The sequence below is a fragment of the Hemicordylus capensis genome, chromosome 4 (assembly GCF_027244095.1).
Source record: "Hemicordylus capensis ecotype Gifberg chromosome 4, rHemCap1.1.pri, whole genome shotgun sequence".
Taxonomy (NCBI): domain Eukaryota; kingdom Metazoa; phylum Chordata; class Lepidosauria; order Squamata; family Cordylidae; genus Hemicordylus; species Hemicordylus capensis.
The window spans coordinates 207,319,125-207,346,480 of record NC_069660.1 but is presented as its reverse complement, the minus strand read 5'-3'; the positions used below and the strand labels follow the sequence as shown (position 1 = coordinate 207,346,480).

At 43.8% G+C, this 27,356-nt stretch overlaps 2 protein-coding genes across 15 annotated transcripts in view; one reads left to right on the top strand and one right to left on the bottom strand.

The window, feature by feature from the left end:
* Window positions 1-18,866, top strand: part of ECI2 (enoyl-CoA delta isomerase 2) — a 78,761-nt gene extending 59,895 nt beyond the window's left edge. For all 8 annotated transcript variants that reach the window (XM_053247123.1, XM_053247122.1, XM_053247128.1 and 5 more), the window contains exons 6-10: window positions 1,543-1,645; window positions 5,013-5,133; window positions 10,982-11,071; window positions 11,658-11,801; window positions 18,210-18,866. In XM_053247123.1, coding sequence (XP_053103098.1) covers window positions 1,543-1,645; window positions 5,013-5,133; window positions 10,982-11,071; window positions 11,658-11,801; window positions 18,210-18,365 — 614 coding nt within the window. In that variant the 3' untranslated portion in view covers window positions 18,366-18,866. The remainder of the gene's footprint in view (window positions 1-1,542; window positions 1,646-5,012; window positions 5,134-10,981; window positions 11,072-11,657; window positions 11,802-18,209) is intronic.
* The window catches only part of LOC128323643 (testis expressed protein 56-like), a 15,956-nt gene continuing 6,913 nt past the window's right edge, over window positions 18,314-27,356 (bottom strand). For 4 of the 7 annotated variants that reach the window (XM_053247133.1, XM_053247135.1, XM_053247130.1 and 1 more), the window contains exons 2-4: window positions 24,639-25,077; window positions 22,689-22,872; window positions 18,314-18,796 (exon numbers count right to left, since the gene is read on the bottom strand). In XM_053247133.1, the coding sequence (XP_053103108.1) occupies window positions 18,523-18,796; window positions 22,689-22,872; window positions 24,639-24,918 (738 nt within the window). In that variant the 5' untranslated portion in view covers window positions 24,919-25,077 and the 3' untranslated portion in view covers window positions 18,314-18,522. The other 3 variants (XR_008306403.1, XR_008306402.1, XM_053247136.1) reach the window with 3 other exon arrangements.

The window sequence follows — 27,356 nt, the reverse complement described above, 5'->3', positions numbered from 1 at the left end:
AATAAAACCAATTAAACAGCTAAAAACCCTGGAAATCAGGGCAACAATTTAAAATAATTAGTCAATCATTAAAACTCTGGAAGGCCAGGCCAAACAGATAGGTTTTAAGGGCTCTCCCGTGATGTCTTTAAATGGCCAACAGTTGGGAAAAGCTTAGAAGATTCTGCAACTTTAGAAGTGATTGTGATTGCCACCGTGGCCCCTAAAGCTCCAGGAGTTGCAGCAGTGACTTCTAAGCTTTCTCCCGATGCTAACCATGTAAAGAGATCACAGCCAGCAAGCACCTGTTGTCCAGCCATGACATGTTTAAAGTGCCAGTGGCAGGGGAAAGCTTAAGAGCTGCTGCTGTGGCTCCTGGAGCTTTGGAGAGGGGGGCTGCTGCAGCAGCAATAACTTCTAAAGCTGCAGAAGCCTCAGTGGCGACTTCTAAGCTTTCCCCTGCTGCTCTGTCTGTCTGGAGAGAGGAAGAGAATGGGGCCTCTCTGCTTCCCAGCGGCTAGTGATGTGCCCGGACTGGTTCGGAGGCCATTCTAAAGGCCTCCATACTGGTCTGGACCTGGGCGGTTCGGGGTTCGGGCGATTCGGGTGGGGGGTTGCTTTAAGAGCGGGGGGAGGGTTTACTTACCCCTCCCGCCACTTTCCCCCTCCGGCGCCCGTAGTTCCTTTAGAATTGGGGCGGCAGGATACCTCCCTGCCGTCCCTTCCCCCGTTCCACTGCTCAAGGCTTCCAGGAGGACCCAGAGAAGTCTTCTGCGTGCACACGCTTCACGTCTTTAAAGTTATCCCCTAAGTGGGGGGGGGGGGGTTGCAGCATAATACCGTATTATCCTGCAAACACCCCCCCCCCCGGGGATAGCTTTAAAGACATGAAGCGCACGCGATGTGCACGCGCAGAAGACTTCTCTGGGTCCTCCTGGGAGCCTTGAGCAGTGGAACGGGGGAAGGGGCGACAGGGAGGTATCCTGCCACCCCAATTCTAAAGGAACTACGGGTGCCAGAGGAGGAAAGCGGCGGGAGGGGTAAGTAAACCCTCCCCCCACTCTTAAAGCAACCCCCACCCCAGTGCCGGACCGCAGTTCGACGGTTCCGTGCACACCCCTACCAGCGGCCTCCAAGCTGGATGGGAATAGAGAGTGCCTGTGCCCCCTGCATGTCCATCTGGCTCATGAGTGTAGGGAAGCAGGGAGACTCCAATCCATTTCTCTTTCTAGAAAGAAACTAGATGAAGCAGAGTCTCCCTGCTGATAGGAGCAGCAGCTGCCTTGGAAAGGGGAAAAAAGCAGGCGCTCACCGTGCATGCCCCAACTAGGTGGAGGGCATGCACACTTTGGGTGGGGGTGGGAGTCGTTGGGGAGGGGGGCTGAACACAGGCCCCCGCTGCCCTAGCTGTGCCCCTGGTTTCAATGTGTAACCGTTTCAATGTATAACCTCATTATTTTGAATGATGACCATTGAGTATAACCATTATTTACATGTCAACATGATTATTTTCCATTTTCCTATCTGACCTGTTTTGATGTCTTGGTGCGTGCTTGTCTGCAGGTAACGGAGATTACTACAGTAGTGGAAATGACCTGAACAACGCTGCCAGTACCGCAGCAGGTGGATTAAAGGAGGCAGTCGAGAGTAATTCAGCGCTATTCAAGTAGGACTTGTTTTACATTGTGACAACATGTAGAATAGGCATGAAAGAAGTGGGATGGGAGAGAGGAAAAACATTGTTAACATCCATTTTAAAAATGAGAGACTAAGATATGAACCCTGATTGTGTTTACTCAGAAGTAAGTTCCAGTGAGTTCAGAAGGACTACTTGACAAGTGAATTTGCATGGGAATCCAATTACAGATACATTTTCAGTTTTGGAATCTAATGCTTTAATCACAAGAGCTTAACTGATATATATTGCGCTCATTTTGAGCAGGATAAAAATTCTGTAGCCTAGGAAGATACAATTTATATTGCAGTCATGTTTCCTGGAGATGAGAGAGTTTAGATCTTCTGTTTTGCTTTACAAACTAAGGATTAGGAAGTGTCTGCCTCAATAATTTGTTCTGCACGTTGTTCTGCACAGGACAATGACAATAAAGATCTATCTGTCTATCTATCTATCTATCTATCTATCTATCTATCTATCTATCTATCTATCTATCTATCTATCTAATTTCTAATAAAACAATAAGCAAGTCCTGATGAAGCTGCATTAAAAATGTTTATAAACATGCTGACCTATGATTCCTGATCTAACTACTATGATAATCCCTGTATAAAATCCTAAACCATTTTTGTTGAATTAAGTAATAATATGTCTGTAATTTATAAAACTAAACTACAAATTACTAAACTAGGAGAGTGGAAAGCTCCTATGCAGACATGCCCTTAGGGCTGTGACTTGCTTTCATCTTAGATCCTCTTTTTGCTATTGATTATATCTATAGATTTAATGGCTGAAATGCCAGGAAGAAATGCCAAGAATGCCCATATTGCTGAGAGCTTTTTTAGCTCCACAGCATGGAGTGCACAGAGTGGGGGCACAATTTTTGCTGATCTCTGCTTCACCTGGAAATGCCCTGCCCCTGTGCCCTCCAAAAATGTGTCCCTGAGGGCTGTGCAACTATCAAGGAAATATTTTCAGAGGATGCTGGGATCGGCAAAATTGTATTCCCACCCCCACTCTGCGTGTTCCATACTCTGAAGTTCTGGAAGCATTTTACAACATGGGCATATCTTCCCAGCACACACTGCTGCTGCTGCTGCCTTAGTCAGGATGTCAGCCACTGTTTCTTGAACTGGTTCATTCTTATTTGAAAACAAGACAGGAGGATTAAGGGAGCTTTCAAACAAATGGATGATCAATGCTCTAAATGGCATAATAAGCTTTGGTTTATAGCTACGGCCAAGAAATTAGCCCATTTGTTGCATCTTTGAACAGGACAATCAAAACCATATTATTATTTTTTGCAGTTTGGCAGGATTTAATATTTTTATCAGTCAAAGAAATTATGGTAAAGTCTTGCCTGCTTGTTATATTCAAATTTGGAAAAATGTGTATTTTAATTTTTGTAAAGTAAAAGATAAAAAAAAAAGTTCATACCAGTAAGGTACCAAAAAAATAAATAAATTATGCCATTCCCCATCTGCAGTCCGAACTGATACCATCCAAGAAGAGGTTTATCACATGATGATAAATTTGTTTACAGAGTCTCTTCGTTTCATTCACTCAAGATACTACATTTTTATGACTGTTTAAACTCAGAAGGGCAATCTGTCCAGATGTAGTCTAACCCCTGCTTCTATGTAAAATTTAGCGGTGCAGTTAATTCCAGCAACACAAAGAGCAATAATCAATGTTTATTCTGTCATATGTCTATATGTGTGTATTGATTTGGGATACCGACCTTCCTCAACAGGTGACTAACACTGTAAAAGCTAAGTTTTTTTAATGGGGGGGGGATTAAATAGATTTATAAGGAAAACTTCTATAGATGCTGCAAATGTGAAACTAGCAAAGGAGGTTTTATAGAAGTATGTTGAGATTGTTCTTAAATTTTCATATATTGGAAAGTGATATAAGAAAGATATGATATTAGTCACTGGACATTATTTTATTTTTAATGCTTGTTTTAATGCTGTTTTTATGCTGATAATGGTATTTTTAAAATGCTCTGAATCAGAACTCTTGTCATACATATTGACATTTGGGTGGGGAGGGAAACCCCTTTATGATCTCTGGTAATCCAGAGAGCAGAGCTACTCTCTCTAATCAGGAAGGGCCTCTTCTGTGAGGTACCTTCTATTTGTCCTCCTGATTGGTCTGATGTCAGGAAGCATCCTCTGAGAGAGAGAGAGCAGGACAATGTGCATCACTAGCATGCCTGAAAGAAGTAACCCAGGGAAGCCAAAGGCCCATTAATGTAGAGTGGGTTGCTCCAGCACAGTGTGTGCACACTTTGAGCATGCATCATACTGTTGAGAGGGATAAGAGTTCGCAGTCCATTTTATCTTGAAACACTGATACCATGCCATTTTGCCAAATGTTTAGGAGGTGATTCTTAAGCATGTTTATGTATTTACTCCTTACAGACTACCTTGCCACAGTTCATTTTACAAGGGCAGGGGACCTTTTGTACTATGAGATAATGATAGGAAAAATCCCTGAAGAAATTAAACCTTCTTTACTACGCCCTTTGGAGAGGTTCCAGAGAAGCAGTAGCATCATTAGTGTGACTCACTCTGAGGCATCACAGCATGATAGAAGTCAATCAATGGAAAAGAAGTAGCTTTGCCTTAGGCAGCAAATGAAACACAGAATGGCTGAGGATGGGACATATATATTTTAGTCATGGGAAACATTCAGTGGCTGACATACTGCGCAGAAGTATGTCAGCCTAATAATGTATTTGTGCAAACAAGTTGCACCGACAGCAAGCCCATTGGGAATAAGGAGCTTGCTCTTGTGTAAAATGAGAATGCAGCATTACTAGGCTGATGTACTCTTGTGCAGTATGTTACTCAAGTATGTTTAGCTGAAGAGGGTGGCATTTTTCATAGTTCATCTTAAGAATAAGTGTTAAGTAAAAACATCCATGCAAGTGATAAAGGATTAGCATTTGCATTAGATACTTTGGAATCATTTGGCACCATTCATTGGCCAGCGTGGTGTAGTGGTTAGAGTGCTGGACTAGGACCGAGGAGACTCGAGTTCAAATCCCCATTCAGCCATGAGACTTGCTGGGTGACTCTGGGCCAGTCACTTCTCTCTCAGCCTAACCTACTTCACAGGGTTGTTGTGAGGAGAAATGCAAGTATGTAGTACACCGCTCTGGGCTCCTTGGAGGAAGACGGGATATAAATGTAAAATAATAATAATAATAAAGGGAGGATATGTCTTGCATTACATTGTATGGCACTATTCCAGTATAGTTGTGACACAGGAAAATGGATTATGATGATGATGACAACAGGAAGACTATCTCATTGCCATGAAATCCAGTTCTGTCCTTTTCTGTTTCCAGGGCCTTTGTTGAACAATTTATTGATTTTCCTAAACCATTGATTGCTGTGGTGAATGGACCAGCTGTTGGGATATCTGTAACTATCCTTGGGCTTTTTGACCTTGTATATGCTACCGACAGGGTAAGTCTTCTGCACAACTGCCTCTCTCTTCCAATATTAGGTCCTCATTAGAAATAGAAGTTACAATAAAATGTATTTATTTAAACACTGTCATTTGTCACCAGTGAAGACTCAAGGGCGGCGGGGAGGCAATTAGTATCTACAGTATTAACAATAAAATTACAGTAAAACTTATAAAAGCAGGTTGAATCCTGCCAGCTCTACTTTCCTGTTTGTTGGGCACTACTATGGCCATTAAGTATACTACTTGAAAGAGGCTGCTGGGGGTGGTATTTACTTCCCCATCCCCTGCCACGAGTTCAGCGAATTTTCAGTAGTTAGGTTGACCCTGGGCTAGGATTCCTTCCATCCATCCCTTTGGCCTCTGTCTTTGCTCACTTTGCACTGCCTTTTCTCATGAGCTAAAGGTGGAGTCGAAATGGGGTTTGCCTGGGGTATGAGTGGGGAACCTTAGCTGAAGTTTCCCCTTGGACTGTGAGATGGAACATAGTTTCCCCTGTGCTGTCTTTGCGTTGGTTTTCTCCCAGTAGCTGGGACAACAGTGGGAAGTGGTTTTGGATGAGCTGGGGACAGAAAATGGTTTTATACCTTGTTTTTCTATATTGATTCAATTAGAAATTTAGAATTGGTTTAACTATACTAATAGAGAAAGGTTATCTTTTTAATTGTTTTTTTTTTTAATTTCACTAAATTTGGGAATGGAGTGCTTCCTGTTGGAGTAAGTTATCAAATCTATAAACATCAGTATTATGGTTAATCCAGGTCTAAAAGGTGTATTGATATTAGCTGTGCACTGTCATTGATCACCAGATGTGGTGTAGTTGTTAGACTGTTGAACTTAAATTCCTACTAAGCCACAAAGCTTACTGGGTGCTCTTGGACCAGTAATTAATATTCAGCCTAATCTAACTCACAGGGCTGTAGTGAGGACAGAGGTGTATGTGGACCATATATGCCTCTCTTCAGCTTCTTGGGGAAAGGATAAGGATAAAAATCTGCTAGGTAGATAGACAGATTCATACAAAGTGTTCAGTATGATGATGATGATGATGATGATAATAATAATATTTGATTTCTATACTGCCCTTCCAAAAATGGCTCAGGGCGGTTTACACCGAGAAATAACAAACAAATAAATAAGATGGAACCCTGTCCCCAAAGGGCTCACATTCTAAAAAGAAACATAAGATAGACCCTAGCAACAGTCACTGGAAGTACTCTGCTGGGGGTGGATAGGGCCAGTTACTCTCCCCCTGTTAAATAAAGAGAAATCACCATGGTAAAAAGTGCCTCTTTGCCCAGTTAGCAGGGGTTAATGCATGTCCAAAGCCACCCTTGTTCTTGATGCCTGCTGCAGTTACATAGCTTATTGGTTATGTCTGTCAAAGGCTGACCACATTGTTCCTTTGTGTTGCATACAAGCCACAGACACTGTATACAAAGAAAGTTAGTCACGACTTAACACTGCACTGAAATCAATTAGACAAGTTAGTTGTGTCTAACTTGAGTCCAATCTTGTAATTAAGCCCACAAAAGGTACTAGTGCCTGCTTATAGACAGAACAGAATTGTGCAAACAGGAGGACCAGCCTTGTAACCAGTAAACACCATTATCAGGCGCTCATAATAAGTACTGGGTGACTTGCACAGTTTTACTTTCTCTGGAATAAGGAGCCTTTAAAGGTTTCCTTACTCTATAACAGAACTCTTACTCCAGAGTAAGACTCCTTGTTCCAAAGTTAGAGAAATTGTTTATGTCACCCATTGTATTTAGTATACACTAGTCAAAAGAACATACACCTGGAGAGGAGAGGAGTAAGTGTCTACACCAGGAGCAGCTTGTCATCTTGGTTTGTTTGCTGGTCTCTCCAGCCCTGAGACTCTGTGAAACAGGCCTGTGCTACCTGAAGTCTTGGGGAGCGGTGGGATGAGTGGCTACACCTGAAGCAAACTCTTCTTCAAAAGTGTTCCCCTTGATTGATTTTACTTTTTACTTTTGCTCCCCCCTCCCCCCAAAGCATAGAGAGATTATAGAATTACAGACTCCATCCCTGAATGAACTGCTTTTATAGCCCCCTTAAAAGCAGAGGTCAGATTCACAGACCCTATTTCATTCCCTTTGGTGAACTGTATTGTTTTTAGCCACCCCCCACCCCTGCAGAGTGCAAAGAGGTCCCAGATTTCCAGACCACCTACATTTCAGTTTATTCCCTTTGATGATCTGCTTTTGTAGCCACCCCAAAAATGAAAGAGGTCCCAGATTCACAAATCTCAGCACCCCACTTCATTCCACTTGATGGACTGCTTTCTGTAGCCAAAAAACTGCAAAGGGATCACAACATGACAGTCTACAGTTTGTTCCCGGATGAACTGCTTTGTGTTGTCAAATATTAGTAGAAGGCTCAGACACCAGGACTCAGTTTCCACTCCCATCTGAAAACACCTCACCCAGCTAGAAATAGCACCATGCACTTTACTACTTAAGTCTCACACTTTACTAGGTAAGTCTCACTCTCACAAGTTATTCAGGCTCTGAGTAGATTCTTCCCCATCCCCATAATGTCATCATGGTAGAATAGAAAGGAGCAGTAGCAGAGCCAGCCGAATGGTGGCCTGTATTCCTCCCCGCCAGTGATGCCCCGTGTGTGTGACATCATTTATTTATTTATTTGATTGATTGATTGATTTCTATCATGCACATGGGGTGTGTGGCTCAGGCTCTGGAGAGTCCAGAGGATCCTTGAGGATTCTTGAGGATTCCCCTTGACAATTAAAGGGGGCATCCCTAATCCTTATGCTAAAGGTGCGGGGGCGGGATGGAGAGAGAAAGCGGCTTGCTTTGGCTTCCATACCTTTAGAGGAGGCAGCAGGAGGGCTGCACCAGTGGGAACTCCTTCAAGCCCCCCACCGGCCTCTCAAATGACAGTCCAGGCTGGCTGCGGCCCGGTTTGGGCCTCTACTCATGTGCAGAGGCCATTTGTAGCCCCACATAATTTGTGTGGTGAAACAAATGGTCTCTGCTCATGTGCAGAGGTCACGAAAATGGCTGTCATTTGGGAGGCCGGTAGGCGGCTTGGAGGAGCCTCTGAAGCTTCTCTGCCGCCTCTGCTGCAGCTAAAGGTATGGAGGTCATCTGACCGTTTTCTCTCTCCACCCCCACCTCCGCACCTTTTAGCATAAGGATTAGGGATGCCCCCTGTACTCAAGGATTCCCCTCAAGGATTCCCCTTAACAAGTATACCCGAGCTTGCCCGCAAACTGGTTCAGCCCAGTTCAATGGCTGGACTGGACTGAACCTGGTTCGACCGAGCCCAAAGCTGTATTCAGACTGAACTGCCCAAACCGGTTCCGTGCACGCCAGTCTTCTGGCAGTCTAGAAGATTGGATGGATGTGTGCTGCAATGTGGGGCGGGGCCACTTGCTCACATCATGTAAGCTTTGTTCTCTCACCTAGCTCTAATTCCAGTTCACTTGTGGCAGAGCTGCATAACTTTGGCTCACGTGCAGATGTTTGACTACAACTCCTATAATCCCTGACTATTGGCCACTGTGGCTGGAGATGATGGGAAATGTAGTCCAAGAACAGCTGGAGGGCCAAAGTTGTGCAGCCCTGATCTATGGTGACCAGACAAGCAGTTAAGGACCCATTAATTTTGATGAGAGTTAGTGTCATGGATTCAGCTACCATGGAACCAGCCTTTTAATCAGTCCAAAGGCCAGAACTTTCCTTTATTCTGAAACTCCATTTTGAACTTGCCTGACATCACAATTGCTTTTATGTCTATGTATAGTTCTTGTCTCACGCAGCTTGCTGTTAATCATGTAACTTTTGTGTGTTTTCCTATGTCAGGAAAGACCCAAATGGTGCTAAATGGCCAGACCATCAGAATAGGAGAGGCTCACAAGTTCTTTTGTATTCTCTAGGACAATGATTAAATTAATGGCTGGAGTCCTTGTCTTCAATTGCCAGGGTATACAGCCCCGTTGATCCTAGAGATCTGCAAGAGATGTGGAGAAGAGGGGGGACTTTTAATTAATGCAGCTCTACACTCCTTCCCATGACAGACAGAGAATTCACAAGTTTCTTACGAAAGCTATGGCTGGCTTTTGTCTTGGGGTTGAGGGTTCCTGTTTCTTGAGGTGATGACTTCTGTGCTAGTTTACCGTTTTGTTCGTTGTGAGGGACTCTGGGCCGAGTCTTGGCTGCATAGCTCCAGAGAGTATGCAGAGCTTGCATGATGCAAGCTTTTAATTACTGAATGTCAACCTAACCACTAAGAACTTTTAGCCACCGGCCTAACTCCAGGAGCTTTCCCAGATGGTGGCAAGCTTTACTGCAGGAGAAAATAGCTTAGGATACTGCAGGTTAAGATGAGAGCATACTCATCACCTTTATGTGCATTCCAGCATACATGAGCATAAATCAGAGGAAATCTGGGCCATTCACATTGCTGCCACCCCCACTGCCTTCTGCTTCCAATGCAACCTCTTGTCTCGCCGACCCGCTGGTAAGACGGCAGTGAGGTGGGGAGCAGCCTTTCTCTGAGCCTGTCGGGCAGAGGGCAGTTGCAACTGCACTTTGCCCATCTCTGCTCTCGGCAGGTCGTCAAGATGAGAGGCTGCACGGATGGCCTCTTCCCTCACTGGAGACAGAAGCTGTGTGCCTCCCCGCTGCCCAGTTCACCAGCACCCTGAGACGCTGCACGGGCTTCCCTCTGAGCTGCTCAGCTGCTTTGGCAAGCCCATGAGAGGCTGGGTGGGTGCCAGGCAGCAGAGGCAGGATAAGGAGCAAGTGGAAGAGGAAGGGGGAAGCAGAAGGCAGTGGGAGTGGCGGTGGCAGCCATGAAGAAACTGGATATGCCAGAGCATACAAAAAAAAATCATATTTAAAAGAGCAACATTTTAGCCCAGAGATACAGCACACTAAGCCCCAATCTGCAAGAAAAAAGCCAAACAATGTATGAACAGCACTGTGCTGTCTCCACACTGACATCGATGTAAATCCCCCTCACTTATGAACACATACCAACACTTAGCATGATGAAGTGAGGTAAAACTGCCATCTGGGAAAGGCCAAGGTGGGATGAAAAGGTACCTTGTTTGCATTTGAATATTTGCCTTTTCACGTCTAATGCCTGTAGCTTGCCTCTCTTATACTTACTTAAATAATTTTGTTTTAAGCTTTGTGATGGGATTGCTCAAGTCTGCCTTACCCCTTGCCTGCTCTGAGCCACATGCTACTTTAAGATGCTTTGAGACATTTTGATATAAATTTGAGGGGCCACGCCCCAGCAAAGGGGCAGCAGTGCTATCAAGAGACCCAAGAAGCAGATTGGGGATGGTGTGAAACCCCAGCCCGTTTCATCACAACTCTTTGGCTTTTGTAGCAAGGGCCACACATTTCCTAAATGCATTTAGAAGCCTTCTATTGTCTACAAGACAAGCATATATCTAAAACAATTGCCATTATTACCCAGGACAAATATCAGATTGTGAGGTCATTCACACAATCAAAGGTTTGGGAGCTGTGTGTACTCCCAGTTTTCGGTTGTGTGGAAGCAAGGTTAGAGGAAAACTTGAGTAGAAGTCATTGTGTGGAAGCAAGGTAGGAGGAAATCCTGGGTAGCTTTTCCTCCTACCTTGCTTCCACACCATCCCTTTTACCCAGGCTTTCCTCTTACCTTGCTTGCTTCCGCACAACTGAAAATTAGGAGCACACACAGCTCCCAAACCTGGGTAGAACACAGTTTATGATTGTGTGAACGACCTCTGTGTATCACTTAATTTGAAAGAGACAACCTAAAAGTTGCAGTCTTCCTTTTAAATGAGGTATTTTTCTTTTTACATAGGCTACATTTCACACCCCCTTTTCCAACCTGGGTCTGTGTCCAGAAGGGTGTTCCTCTTACACATTTCCAAAAATTATGGGCTTAACCAAGGTAAGAGAAATGTTTTTTTCTGTTCAGATGTAAGACACTGGCTGACATACTGCACAGTGTTAGATGTGTGTTGCAATGTAATACCTGCACAGTTGTGCAAGAGTTGTGGCCATCAATGGTGCAACTGCATATGTGCAATTCTTGCATTTAGCACAATAGCGGTCTTGTGCAGCTGTGTGAATGTTATGTTGCAAGATGCATGTTATGTTGCACAGTATGTTAGCCATTGTGTAGTAAGTTTAATGTCCTGCAACTGTTCTTAGTCATTCCACCAACTACAAGAAAAAGTCCATTCTTGTTTTGAAAGCAATTCTTTCTAGTCTTTGTTCAGGCATATTTGTAAAACACCAAGAAAGGAGTCAAACTGCATCACCATAAGTGCTTAACTTGTTTGACACAATCTACTCTAGCTGTCTTTGCTCCATAAAACCCCTGTTTTTGTTTTTGTTTTTTTTGCTTTACAGAATATTTAATAGAACGTCAGTATTAACAGACTGCTATGAAATAAGTTAGAATGAGAAATTTTATATTGTTCTGGCTGCCACTGGCATTTTATCCAACAAAGTTTGGTTTTCCTTTCATTCAGGCAACAGAGATGCTGCTTTTCAACAAGAAGCTGACTGCTGCCGAAGCTTGCTCCTTGGGGCTTGTGACTGAGGTTTTCCCTGACAATACTTTCCAGAAAGAAGTGTGGATAAGGCTGAAAGCTTATGCAAGCCTCCCTAGGAATGTTAGTGTTTTTTTGTGTTTTTTTAAAATGCATTTATCAAAAGTTCATGTAGTTGAACTCATCCTCCCACCAACAACTTCACAGATGCAATGGGACTACCATTCCTCAAATGTTTTGCTCCAGAGTGTTTCCACTGGCAATACCATTCCTGTTAGAAATTTCATACCTTGACAATTCTACCTTTGTGAATGTAAACATAGCATATTTCTGAAGTTTGACCTTAAAGACCAGCTATTTCCAAAACCTAGGGTAGTGACAAAATATTCTTCTCATTCATCCTCAAAACTACCTTAGGAGAAAGTTGTTATTGTTTATATGTTTTTGTTTTTTAAGGGGAAACTGAAGCTTGGAGTTTGTTTTGAAGCAGTTTGTTTTGTGCCACTCACTGAGTCAAGAACTTACCTGAGATTTTAATCCTGGTCTGTTAGAAGACAGACCAAACAAAACACCCTGATTCCTTGTTTAAGACCTACTGTGGTTCCAGAGATATTTTTTTGGAGGCAGCCATTTAGATGGGGGCACTTGTGGCTCCCTCGTTTATTTGATATCCCCTTGGGAGTCCTCCACTGCTGCCTGCAGCGGTGGCTCTAGCTGGGCCACCTGCATGGGGTGCAGTCAAACAGAGTGTGCCACAGTGCCCTCTGAGCTGGAGCGCATCCCCCGCAGCGGGAGCCAGGCCCGGGGCTGGCCGTGGGGGGTGGGGGAGCTGCCTCTGCCCTGCCACCAAGCAGAGCATGCTGCGTCGTGCGCTATACCAGAACGCAGCCCCTGCAGCAGGAACCGTGCCTGGGACTGGTGGTGGCGCAGAGGAATATCTGCCCTGCTGCCTCACCCAGGGACAAGTGTTCCCTCTAACAGGGATCCCAGATCTGGTTGACTACAACTCCCATGACCCTCAGGCAAAAGCCATTGCAGCTGGGGATTCTGCGCCTGGTAGGCAACAAGATCTGGGAATCCCTGTTAGAGGGAACACTGCCAGAGACCCGCTCTCTTCCCTGCCCCTCCCCTGTCCTGGGTCTGCTCCTACCTAGCGACATAGAAAGCTGCCATATACTGAGGCGATTCTCATGATCGCCCAAAAGCGGGTAAAGGGAGCCTAGCCCACTTTGGGGTGACCATGTGCTGCAACGGGAGCCGCGCAGCTCCCAGTAGCTAGCCGCCCGAAATACCCCTCAGTCGAGCATAACGGAGCGAGCACTCTGTTAACTTCATCTTTTTGCTCATGTGTTGCCATGGCGTGCGGCGACACACAAGTAGACCCCTGACCGGGAGGCTACAAGCAGCCTCCCAGGCTTGCGGGGTCTCTCCAGGATGCCCCACGCACTCTTGCGGAGCATCCTGGAACTTCTGGGGGCTGCGTGGCCCCCCGATCCCCGCAGCCCCCGCCGGCTCTACTAGGCATGGCCCTGGTTGTAAGCAACTTAAAAAGGGGTCAGGAAGAAGCTGTCAGGAGGCAGGGGCCTTCCCCAGTGTCTCTGTGGTGTGGGGCAGCTAGGGTTGTTGGGAAGCAGACAAGGGGACAGGAGCCAACCACTATCTGACTCTTCCTCCACTCACAAAGCCAAGGGCAGGCACAACAGTGATTTTGCCAACAGGTCAGAAAAGAATTCCCTCTTGGGAGTCATTTATGAGCTCATTTCCTGAGAAGGAACATTCTTCTGGCCTGTCGGCCAAAGAAATACCAATGTTGTACCTCCCCTCAGTTTTGCGAGGAGTGGAAGAGCTAGGTGCTTGTTGGCTCCTGTCTCCCTGTCCATCTCCCTGCACCTCACAGAAGCTCTATGAGACACTTTAAGTTCCCAACAAAGTCTCTTCCTGAATTTTGGATTAGTGTTCAAGCTGAATAGAAAGTGTTAAGTGAGAAGGTTAATGAAAATTCCAGTTCTCTTTACAATATCCTCCTTAGCTGAATCAGAGTTTTCGGCAGTTGCTGCTATAAAGGGCAAATACTAATCAAAATTAAACTTGGAGCTCAAGATTAGATTGATAGTCTCAAACATAAAAGTTTGAAAAACTGAGCAGGAGCAAGCATCCTTCTAATTGAAAAGGTAAATGTGCTTTATTTATCTTTACCTAATCAAATCAGTAGCTTTAATCATGAGGGAGAGGGAGGGTCACTTAACTATATATTATTTAGGGGGTCACAATATCAAAATGTTTGAGAACGCCTATTGTAAAGTATTGTTAAATACCTGAATAAAAAGGAATTTTGTACAGTGACATGTAAAAGATCACAGGTATAGACTCAGCTAAGTTTCCCAGGGCAATGTGCAATATTGTGCACATCTGGGGTGATTTTAGAGAAGTCCCTGATGCATAATGCTGGCTGAGGAGACTTTCTCTCTTTCCTTAAAGTGTTGTTTAGGGAAGGCCTCTCTCCGAGAGCAAAAAGGAAGAAAAGGAGGAAAGTGCTCGCTATTAGTTTCAGAAACAAAGCTATCTCAAGCTTTATAAAGTTTTTTGAAAAGTGACTTTTCAAACACGTAGCTAGCTCGGACCCCTTTTAGAGAATCATTTTCTCCCATGCAACAGGAATATAACAATCATTATAAGATACTAGACTTGCTCACATGAAGCTGGCAGGGTAAGATAAGCACCAAGTTTGGTTAGGAGAGCTGGGTGCATTCCAGATTTTCTGTCATGTGCTTGTAAACATTAAGGTAGGAGGCAGGGAAAATGATTGTGTGCAAGGCAGCAGCTGGGTAGGATGAGTGTGTCCTACCCAGATTTCATCCCGTGTTTTACCATGGTAGAAGGGAAAGCCATTCTACCCAGCTGCCACTTCGCTTACGATCATTCTCTCCACCTCGTATCTTAATATTTGTAAGCACACGACTGAAGACCAGGACACCCGGCTCTCCTGCTGAGGCTGAGTGCGTCTACCTGCCAGCATTCATGTGAACAAGCCTACTACCTTCTGTCTACTGATTGACCTGATCACTGAGGATAACTTCATCAATCATTACGAGCTTTCTCTTTGTAGAGGATGCTTATTTTCACAACCTTACTGGTTTCATATTTTGATTCATATATTGTTAGGATTTCTGCTATATGCAGTGTTAATCACCCAGTATTGGACTTCAGTTAGAAACACATGTGCTTAGTTCATCTGGAGTTCATGTGCACAGCAGGATAGATGGAACAAAGGACAAAGAAGCACAAACTATGGAGCTCCACAAAACTGTACTTGCTCACTAGGCAGGGCTGGTCTGACAGGCCAGATGGTGAAGTAAAACTGAAGTGGAACCTGCCTACTGATCCAAGGGAAGGTGCCATCCTAAAGATTCTGGAATATGCTTCTGGGCGTTTTCCAAATTACACGCTATCACGTGTCCCATAAGTGTCCCTCTGAATTGCCAGTGTTTTGACATCATGCTCGCTGTGCTGTCAGCAGGGTGCCGTCCATATTTCCGATGCCTTGTCTTGAATTTTAATGATGTGTTATTCTGTGCAATCCCACATTATGGCCCTATAATGTGGTAAGTAGCTGTATTTTTCCATAGTAGGGAGGATTGCAATGGAGTTTATGCGTTGCAACATGTTGCAGTCTGGACAATTCTTCGTCCCCCTCCCCAACCTGTGCTTGCTTCCTCTGCCCCCTCCCCGTGAGAGAAACAGGCAGGGAGAAATCTCTGCTTTCCTCTTTTCCTCCCCACAGATCCCTAACCCCACACCTCACTCCTCCTCAGCTTGTTTCCAATATAACTTGAGCTTGTCAACACGGAGGAGGAGGGATGAGATCAGGGTTTTATTTTTATTTTTCCCCCACCAGGATTCCCCTTTTAATTTGCTACTATGGCCAGGGACTCATACTAGTGCAGCTGAGCAGATTTCTGAATCCAACCCTTTTTTGTGCACTTTTACTGAAGAGGAAGCCCATTGAACTAAATCACTTACTTCTGTGCAATCCCACTTGCTTACTGCAAGGCAAAGGGCAGGGAGAGAGAACAGTCACTTACCTAAAAGAAAACCCATTGAACTGAATCATTATTCATTTACTTCTGTGCAATCCCACAACCCTCACGAGAGGAGCACTCCCCTCCCCTCCCCTCCGCCTCCTCCCTCCCTCCTATTTTTTGTTTGTTTGTTTGTTTGTTTGGCAGACCAGTTCCTGTGTCCTGGCTCACCACAGGATTCCCTTTCGCTCCCCACCCCTCCAAAAGCAGTTCCCTTGTTTTGTCACTCCAAAAGACCTCCTCATGCACCCCACTCTCCCTCTTTTAAAAATCGCCCCCCCCCCAGTTGTTGCTTGTGCAAGACTGGAATGATGCAAGACAAAGTTAAGATTTTTGTTTCGGAACAGTGCTTCCCCCTGCTGGCGGATTTGCGCAAGGCAGCCGAGAAGTTACCAAAAAAATGTTCATGTCACACACACCCCACCCGCAACTCCATTGGCCCAAATGGAGCAGGAGGAGGAACAGATAAACACGTTTCAAGGAGAATATGGACAGTGCTGCCTTGAAAATATGTTGCAATGGACGGAAAATATGAATGGCCACCAGCCTTGAACAACGCTTTACTCTTGGTTTTAAACCACTGCACTATTTTGTCACACTTTGCAATACTTTACCCACTGCAAATCTCATAGTCCAGAAAATGCCCAGGAGACAAAGGACAATACCCTCTTTCTTAGCCCTTACTATCTCCTGTCGGCTTTGAAGTTCTAGAAGATAAATTCTAGCAGCATCTTGGAAATATCCCATTTATAGCTGAGTTAGCTTTAAATGGGTATATTGTAAAAGGACATTGTCCTGGCTTGTGCATTCCTTTCTCTAATACTTCCTACGGATAGTCAATGCACAAACCACTTAAGACATTAAATCTGTTTGCATCCAAGTGATAGTTAAATCTGTTTATATGCGACTACTTTAATCTGTTTATGGATCAGGATACCAGTCTCTTATTAAGGCTCAGTGTTCCTACTTCAACTATTTACACGAAATGCCTGCCAGCATTTTAATGCTAGTTAACATTTCGCGCGTTGTAAAATGCTTTGCACTGTGCTGTGGAATTCATATTACAAGTAGAAACGCACAGAGCAGCCAAAACAGTTTTCTCTACCTACTCCCCATCTGCTCCCTCTGTACATGTGGACAAGAGCTTATGGCAGTATTCTTGCCCTGGCCCTGTATAGTCTGCTTGTTTATGCAGGGATTAGCAGCACAGAGTGATTTCACATGTTTCTGTTACAACTTGCATATAGTCTTAGGGCAGCCCCTGCCTCCACAAAAACAGAGATCTGTTTGGAGCAAAATGATCGTTTTTATGGCTGCTGTCCAGGCAGAGTGAATTGACCCTTCCTTTCCCTGGGGAAGACTGTTGTTTAAAAGAGCCTTCCCCAAATTTCCAAATGCTGGCTCCGGCAGCATTGAGGAACCTCCACTAGGGCTGGCAAGTCCTCAGGAGACTCCTCTGAGTCAGTGCATGAAGGCAGGACTCTGTTCTGGGGAGATGCTGGCTTCAGTCTCCCTAGTTCTCCTGGTGTGGGATAGGGATGTGCATGGAACCAGCAGTTCCACTGGTTCAGTGGTGGGGGGTGTCTAATTTTAAGAGCAGGGGAGGGTGCACTTACCCCTCCCGCCACTTTCCCCCTGCTGGAGTCAGTTTTATTCCAAGCCCATCGGGGCGGCAGCGTACCAGTCATATCCGGACAATGGGGCAGCAGGGAGGTACACTGCCGCCCCGATGGGCTTGGAATAAAACTGACACCGGCCGGGGGAGAGTGGCAGGAGGGGTAAGTGCACCCTCCCCTGCTCTTAAAGCAGCACCCCCGCCGCCTTCGAGCCTCCCCGCTGCGGTTCCGTGCACATCCCTAGTGTGGAAGGTCTCAGTGGTGTATGGTTGCCTGAGTTCTGGTTCATAAAGTTTTTCTTTCCCCTAAACTGCCTGACTTATCCCCTGATTTGGGCAGGGGAGGGGGTCCCAGATTTAAGGTCACAGCAGAATCTCAACATGTTACAAACCCCTGTTTGCCAGGTAATGCTTGCTCTTTCAGGAATGTGGGTTCATAACTGCAAAGAAGAATTAGTAAGAGGGATACATTTAACTGTTCCTCATCAACTGCTTTCCATGCCAACACCCACCACCCACCCCCACCACCCCTCTGCCTCGCTTAATTCCAGCCCTGAAGCCTAGATGAGGGGAGAATAGCTGGGGGTGGGGTAGGGCTGTGAGGGGAAAAGACAAGCAGCGGAAGGATAAGATACCTGGCTTTCCCTCTTGCTAGTTCTCTACAGCAAAGCCCCCGCCCCCGCCCCCGGACACCCACAAACACATTAGCATTACCAAGCAAGCACGGATTTGGAACCTTGTGTGTTTACCTTGGTAATATGTAACACCAGCCTTAAAGAAACACAGCTTGGAACTGTATGTTCTACACTAACTGTGGTCTTTTATTTCTCTCCCTAGTCCTTGGCAATCTCTAAGCAGTTAATACGAGACATGGAAAAGGAGAAGCTACATGAAGTTAATTCTCAAGAATGCAAATGTTTAAAAGAAAGATGGCAATCTGATGAAGTCATGAATGCTGTACTAAGCTTTATTCAGAGGAAGTCAAAACTCTGACCTCTAGCCAAATGTGCAAATTAAATGTCTGTAAAACTGGTTTCCATTCCCTTACATGAATAGATGTCATTAAAGTAATACTTTCTGTATGTATCCAGATTGTGCCTTAATACTGACAAGGGTCAGCCATTTATTGATAACATAGTTGTTGAAGAAATTAATGTTTGTGTGTTAAAGTGTATTTTCTCTTTGGCAATTTTGGTTTTTTGAATGTGGACATGAATCTGTGATGCCAGTAACATCGCATGCCTCTTTCTGGGCCATGAGGTGGGAAAGCACTCACTGCTTTACATGCAGAGCAGATCTCTTTGAATACGACAATGATTGTTTGTCTTCCAAAAGGGGTCACTGATTCAATGTCACCAAATTTTACAAGCTGTTGCATAACTGATTGCTGGTCATACTGGGTTGACATGCTGTTTGGTGTCCATCTATTGTGGAAAAGGAAAAAACAAGACACTATGTTGGCAGAAAATTTGAATTAAAGTATTTATTTACAAATGCTGGTGTAAGGGCAAATACTTTATGATGTTTTTAACAATTCCACATATTTTATGTTGTATGGCACTTGCTTCAGTGCTTCATACAGTTCTATCCCTTCCTAAGATAATCAGAATTAAAATAAATTAATTACTAGGAGGAGCAGCTATTCAGAAGAAATAGGCAAATGGTTGCTTCAGACTCCTCCTGCTTTTTTTCTTCATAGAGCAAAAAACCAGCTTGGAGGGGCCAATTTTAAGAAGAAAAATGACCTGCAGGATCGTCAGAGAGGAGCACTTTCTCTCCCCCCGCAAACATCTCCAGGTGGAGCTTCCCACCACCAGCCGCTTTAACCCACAGTTGTGAAAACAAAACAAAAACCTTGAGCAAAAATATGCATACAGCTGAGCGTCACATATAATTTGATCCTTGGAATATAAATTCTACATACGCTATAAAGCAAAGAAACCTTTCCAGAGAATTTAATTTAGCTAATGCTCACCGTTCTCAAATGCTGTAGGCAAACATTCTGAGAAAACTCAAACAGGAAAACCTAATTGCAATGTTGTGTTCTATTGGAGTTCCTTGCATGCACACAAGTTGAAGGATGGATGGATTAAAACATGAGGAATGTTGTTAGTGGCCTGATGAGCTGGAACATGTACTGTAGTTTCCCATATATAAATGTTCCTGTCAAATAAATATTTGTAGATCTTTAGAGGCAAGGAGGTGAATTTCTAGTTTAATGTGCTGACCAACAGCAGGAGGTTTACATAATCAGGTGGTGGGGGGATTACATACCTGAGAAAGTAGGAGTGATGGAGAATGATCATTGAGGCCACATACATAAGCCATACAATGGAAGGAACCTACTTTTTGAAAATGGAAATGTCTTGGATTTACATTGTTTTTCTCTTTTCCCTTAGCAGGATTAAACTTCAATTCTCTCTTCTTATTCCACGGGCTTGGAACAGCTTCCAGTTCCATTCTCTTGCAGGTCTTTCACCTCTTGTAGAGCTTGTTTGTATAGAAAGAAATAATGCCCTGGAGTATGGTATCTGGGATTCTATTTTGCTCCACTATTTCCAGTTTTTTTGATAAATAAATCACACAAGATGTTCTGTACCAGAGAGAACATTGCATTAAAAAGTGTGACCTGATTATTTCCTAACCATTCATTTTGTTTTTCATATTTTGGTGGATACTTTTCAGAGTTTTCAATTGGCTTTTTAATTAGCTACCAGGAGAATGGCTTTGAGGTTGAATATAAATGTTTTTAGTAGTCTCTATGACTAGGCCAAATCCTATATTTATTAGAAGTGAATAGATGAGGAAGTGAGCTCTCTTAAGAAACAGGAGCACGGACTAAAGAAATAACAAGAATTAGAGGAAAGCCAGAATATCTGGAGCTCCTTGTTTCTCAAGATGTCAGTAAGACTTCTTGGGTTCATTATCAAGGGGTAGAAAATAGTCTAATAAAATCCACATCTGATTCTTTGAAAGATGGTACAAAGACAGGGGAAATCACAGAGAATGTTTCTTCAAGGAAGAATGATGGTGACACTTCTGTTCAGGATTGCCAAGGTTTTTTGTTGTTAAAACTGCTGCTACTGTGCAGCATGTCAACAGCAGCCTGCCCTGACATGTAGAAATCTAGCAGGAGTCTTGGCATAGAGATTAAGTGAAGTTTTTTCCATCTCTATGTCAGAAAAAGCTTCATTGGTTAAATTTATGTGAGTCAAGCAGCTGTTAAAAACAGAATAGGATCAGTAACAGAAGTTAAAACTAAGAGTCTTAGTTTTAAGACCTTAGAAGTAGGCTCTAGTTTTATGTTCACTGGCAAACATTTTGGAAGGATGGCAGTCTGGACCTGACTGCTTTCCCCTTGTAGTCAGAGGCAAGGCCTAAGAATATTTCAGCTAATCTGGGGGAAGGGGTGTCCTTCCTTCCCAATATGGTTCTTCTCATGTAAGGTTGTGTTGAGTTGCCATCTGACAACTGAGCCTACCTACCTACTGGTAATATTATTAAGGGAGGTTTCTTCCCTTTGGAATGTATTACAGATGACTCAAGAAAAGGAAGGAAGCACAAAATACACATATGACTAAATGGCTGTGCCCACATGATTGTTTTCCTGCCCCCAGAAGCTAGCCAGAATCTGGATGATCCCGCCACATGATCACTATTGCAGCTGGGCTGCTGCAGTGCAGCGCCCACATGGTCCCAGTTAGCGGCTCCAGGGTAGCTGATTGCAGGATCCAGTAGCCTCCAGGGATCGGAATTGAATCCCAGCAGCCCTTGTACTGCCCTCACTCTGGAATGCCTTTGTCACACCACCAGCCACACTTCCAATGGCCCGGATGCCAGAGTGGGCGACCACGGCAGCTCCTAGCACACTCAGCCGTGACCCACAACCCACGGAGTGCTTTGGAGCTGCTCAGTCTGCCCAGGGTGGCGGGGGAGCTGCCAAAGTGAGTGGCCACAGGGCAGTCACCTGTGTAACCTGGTTGACCCCTGGATCATCCCAGCAGTGGCAGGGTGGGGGGCAGCAGGAAGCAGGCACATTGAAAGGAGCTGTCCAGGACTGAATGGACAGGCAGGCCTATGTAATCAGGCAGCCCTGCTTGAACCCTGGGGTTGAATTAGGCAGATCCAAGGACCCCAGGACAGCCAGGACAGCACCATCTATGGTGCCTGCCACCTTACCAGGGGCACTGTCTACCCATGGTGGGCAGTGTACCTTCCAGGAGGGGAGGGCAAGGAGAGACTTTGCTGCAGCCAGCCACAATGAGTGAGACAGTTGGCAGGAGACGAGGGGGGTGGCATCCCCCTCAGGGATCCATTGCTCTCCGGCTGGGTTAGCAAGGAAGAGTATGCCCACTCATCAGTTTTCCCCCTCCCATCAATTTGACATCTCCTCACTGCTCCAGCAAAATTAATTATCCTCCACCTGTTTGCTTCCAATCCCAGCACTGAAATGGGGAGGATAATTTTTGGAAGGGGCTTTGGCCCCTGACTTCTACTGGTGAAAAACAGAAACACAACAGAGAAGCCCATTCCTACCAAGGGCACCCTTGGTGAAGGGGCATTCAGAAGCCAACTGTGCAACCCTCCCCATCTCTTCATCTCCCTGTCCACATCTTGTACAATCACACATACACATCTCCTCACCCACCACCCCATCCCCCAAAGTGGGCAATCAGCATTCTGTGGCACTGGTCCTCCAGGCCATGGACCTGGTCACTGTGGCATGAGCAGCCAGGTCTCCCTGCTGGCATCTGCCAGCAGAGTGTGGGACAGCTAGCCACGGCATGCTTTGCTGTAGCTTGAAGGGGTGGGAGTGTGGATGGTGGGGCAAGTGTAAGTGGGTGTGGCAGGTATGGATGACACAGTTTGTTGCCAGGCAGAGTACATCTGAAGGCATTCTGGTTGTGTGGCTGCAGGGGGGTGGCTAGAGTGTCAATGGTCATGGTCTGCTCTGGACACAGGCATCTATGGCCAACGTGCAAGCAGCCAGACAGTGTGTGCTTCTGTCCTGGGGGCAAAAGGACACATGTTCAAGGGACAGCCTCAAACACTAGTATATCCCTGGTTCTCATGAGCAAGGGGTCTTGGTCAAGGCGTCCGGCCAAACTACTAGCTCAGATCTGATTCTGGATGAAATATCCTGGTTGCCACAGAATTTAGCCAGGATTCTTGCAGCATGTGGGTTCTCATGATCATACTGATATCAGTTAATCCCATTTAAGCAGGATTAATATGGCTGTGAAAATGCTGCCCAAAAAAGCCGTCATATACAGCCACATTTTGTAAAAAAGTAACTTTCATTGTACAATATCCTACCTTGCAATTATAGTTGCCAATGGAGCATCCTGTCTGTATACATCAAAGCTTTTCTGTTCATTGGCAAACTTGTTGGACAAAATTCTTTTCGTTAGGGGTACATGGTCTGGCTGTGGCGAGCAACAAACCTCCCTGGGTAGCTGCTTCTTCGTTGTAAATGGGTCAAAGCAGGAGAATTTATAATCTGAAGAGGTAGAGGGAAAACAGGAATTGTCTAAAATTTTATTAGTAACTGTTTAAGCAACTGAGGGCAAGGGTTTGCCGCTTATTTCACTGACTCTCCTCTGTTCCTTGGTTGGCCTGGCACATAGAAAGTGGAGAAGTCACAATTTCCCAACCACTTTGTGCCAGGAAAAACTTCACCTGCCAAATTTATATTTAACAGACTCTTGTTAAACGTGCAGCAGCGGGGCCAGTTTATTTTTAAAAGCGGCAGTCCTAGTGGTGATAATGCTGAGCTGAAATATATTTAACCCACAACTGCCTTGCAGCATCTATGCCGAAAACATCAGGGAACAAATGTAAGCATTATTGACAGTTGTCTTGACACACAGTCCAAAATGTGCCAATGTGAGGACAGGCAGATTTCCTCCCTGTGAAGCAACACAGTGTAAGCATGTATGTCTCCTGATGGAGCTGAGCTAGACCACTTGGATCAGAGCGGTGTGTCCCCATGCCCTCCCTTGCACTGCTGCACAGAACTGATCCTCCTGGCCCACACAGGCATTGTGAAATCGAGTTAACCTATTTTCTACCTGATGCATGGATTTCTTTGCTAGTTCATTGTATGATAGCACTAAACAGTCCTTTAGTGTTTGAAGCTCATTGCTTTGATATGGATGTGCATGCAACTGTATATTAAATGTATTTACATTGCAAATTAAATTGTACAGTGCTTGCACTGTTTTAACTGGCTGACATCCAGACTAATGGTGTACTGGTGCTGTGGAGCTCTGTGAGGAGTAGATGGCAGAATACATAGCGGGGGAGGAATGGGAAGGGAACACAACCTTTAACTTCACATGTATCATATAATGGGAGGGAAGTTACCATGGCCACCCATCAGGATATATTAAATCACAAATGGACTTCTTGAGTGTCTTTTGCTATCTGTGTTCCATTCAGCCAAATGTGGAATTTATTTTTCAATCTCTTTTCAACAGGTTTTCACTTGTTTTACTATTATGCTTCTTCAAAAAAAGCCTTGAGCAAATTAAATGCTCTTTTCTCACCAAAAGCTGAATTGGATTTTTCCAGCTGGGCAGTGTCAAAGCTTTCCTTTATCTAGGGAGGATTAATTTTATTGAAATATAATCCTCCCTTTATCCACTTCAGACATTCCTTTAATCTTCTGCAAAGTAGCAGTAAAGTAGTTTCTGGTCTATTATTATCTATATTAAAAAGCAGACACTAGAAATTGTGATCATAACATTCCTCGTCTCAGATCCTGAAACAGTCATGTAAAAACTTAATTAGTATGGGGCTATATGTTATAATAATGCCACCTATAGTGATCATCCCTTTCTATATGGCATCAACTCTTAAGTATGAGAGATTTCAAGAAGTTCTTATAAATGTTAGTCTTAAAACTAGATATAAGCATTTTATAAGTGTTTTCACCCAAAGCTACTGAAACATTGCTAATCTTTGTTCCATTTTAGAATTACTGGCGGTCAGAAACTGTACCTAGAGATCTCTCTCATCCTTTTGAGTAAATATTATTACAGTCCCCTCTAGCGTTGCCAGCTTTTTTTTTTTGTTTTTTTTTAAACCTGTTCCTGCTCTTTTGCCTTAACAGCAGGATACATGCAGCTAAACAGGTTCCAGGAAAAGTTTCATTTCTTAAATTGCTGCATGTCTTACTACAGTTAAAGGCACAGGAGCAGAGTCTACAAAAATGTTGGCAACTATGTACCATCTATGTACAGTATGTCAAACACCTGCATATACCTTTTTCATTATCTTCACACGCACACCAAAGCAGCACCTCCTTCAGGGGATCATACAAATGGCAGTGAAGCGCAGAGAGCTTTGTGAACATCTGGTTTATGTCATTCTCTGTATCACAACTGTCTATTTTCTGATATGTGAGTGATGGCAAATTCAGATTAGATCTCGTCATGACAGCCTTCCTTGAACGGAAGCTTCTCTTCTTTCTCATCTGTTGATACCTGACCACTGGTGGCAAGTTCATACAAGCGTTCAGACAAGTTCTTTTCAGGGACATCATCCTGGAAGTTACAGCTTTTCTTCACAGAAGTTTGTTAGGAATTTAGCTAACTCTCCATGTGGAGAACACCAAACGTTTCCATCTTGTCTTTCTCTCCCAGGCAGGACTGTTTGCCTTGATAGTGGGCATTCATCTATCCTATCACTGCTACGATGGAATCTAGGCACACAAGAAAGCAATGTGACATTATAAGCAGAGATGTGGAAGGAAGAAACTGCATTGCAGAAAAATACAAATGTTGCTAGCCAAGGCACTGCTGGCAACACTGCATCAGCTCGCCCTGCTCCTGTTCTAGTTGTGGTTATTACTATGTATATGTATATACTACTTTTCAACAAAAAACATTCTCAAAGCATTTTGCATAGAAAAAGAAATAAAATCGAGCAGCCTTGGGTGATACACTTGACTTAACATATATGGGTTGGGTTGATGTTGTTGTTGTTGGGTTTATGTTGTGTGTGTGTTTTTTTAAATGGAATTCAGTCTCACATACAGAAATGTTTTTCTAATCACAGAAAAATATGAATTCACGGGCTGTTTCTTCTGAACATGTCTTCTTATTGCCTGACATTGTCAGGCTGTATGCAACTGAAAGCTCCTGCCACATTTCACTTAACCTCACTTTTATCCTTTGCTGTCCAATGCTTGTCGTCATCTATTTCTCATTCATACACCCTTTCTCTTCCTGGAATTTCAGTTTGAACAGGTAAAGATGGAAATTGCTTTTGAAATTTTGAACACTATAAATATCACCAAGATAAATTCCTAGTTTTTAGTTGAGGGAAAACACTATTACAACATACTTCAAATAGAAAACATATCAAAGAATAGCTGGTATCTAAGACAGGAAAGCACTAGAATTGATAATTTTGTATCTGACAGTAAATTTATTCAAGGGGAAAGTTATAATCCAGATTGGTTTCTCAATTCTAAAGGGCAATACCCCAAGAGAGAAAGAGAGAAAGTAAAGCAGTTTTAATTATGTGAAAACAGATCTATAAAGGAAATTCATATGTAACCTTTCTTACACAGGTAATATTAGGACTGATTATTTCAATAATAGCAGGAGGCATAATGTCTCAGGTCAAGTCCATTAACAGTTCATAAAAGGCTGTAACATATTAAATCATCACAATTGCTTGGATGAATACCAGGCTCTCCAATCAGCTTTTGCATCGGTTGCTCAAAATTCAAGTGCAGAGTTTATACAGCATTGGAAGGATGTGTAAACCCCTGATTGGCAACAGTGGATAACTAAGTATTCCTTGTCAAAATCCTGACCCGCTCCCCATGAAATGATAAAGATGATAAATTTTCTGCAATCTGGCCCAACTTTAAAGAACTGTTTGTATTATAAAGAAGAAATGTTTTACATTTAGAAGAAATGTTTTACATTAAGGCTTTTTATTTTCTTATTCTGTTATTTTTGAATATATTATTTTATATTGCAATGCCTTATTTGAAATAAAAGAAAAAAAAACAAGTGCAGAGTAGGTGTTGTATTTTAGAGGTTGGATTTTTGAGGCATTCATGAATGCTGTTATAGATTAAAGGTTGCAATCACAGCACACTTACTTGGAAATAAGTCCCACTGTATTTAGAACTACACGAGTATTTACATAAAGCAAATAAATACTTATGCCCAATCTTGCAAACAATGAATGAGAAGATGGTCAAACTGAAAGCAACAGGTCTTTTGTGCATGGGGATGCAAATCAATATTATCTATTGCTTATTCTTTTATCAGTTGTTTTGCCTTTTATTACACATGAAATATATATATTTATATAAATAAATATAAAATTGGTGACTTGAAGGGAACAGAGGAATTGCTGGATCATAAAAGGGGTTTGACTATAAGGCCTCCAAGGCTCCTGGATAAATCTTTGCCCCCGCCCCCTAATCGTATGAAATAAACGTTGCCTCTGCATTGGCACACACAAATTTGGTAAGCAAAGCTTCTTGAGAAATGATGGGAAATATCAAAAGTGATGGAAGAGCTTTATCTGTTTGATTTTTGTATATCAAATTGCTATACAAACAGCAAAAAACCAATTCTGGTCTGCATGCATTGTTTCTGCAGGTTCATGTTCAGCAGAGCTGAGGAGTTTAATTCAGGCTCCATCCATTTTAAATCAGTCTCCGGAAACTTTGTTCTGCTGTGATGCTTTTAATGGGTTCTTTGTGGACAAAATCTCCTGTATTCGGGCCGACTTGGATTCCACTATTTCTGCAGAGTCTATTAAGGTGGTGTCCAGCAATCCCTCTTGCAGTATTAAATTGGATCAGTTTCAATCGGTGATGCCCAATGACGTGGACAAGCTGCTAGGGGCGGGGCAGCCTACCACTTGTTCTCTGGATCCTTTCCCGACTTGGCTGCTTCTATCTAGCAGGGAAATTGTAAGAGGTGGCCTAGTTAATACAATTAACTCATCACT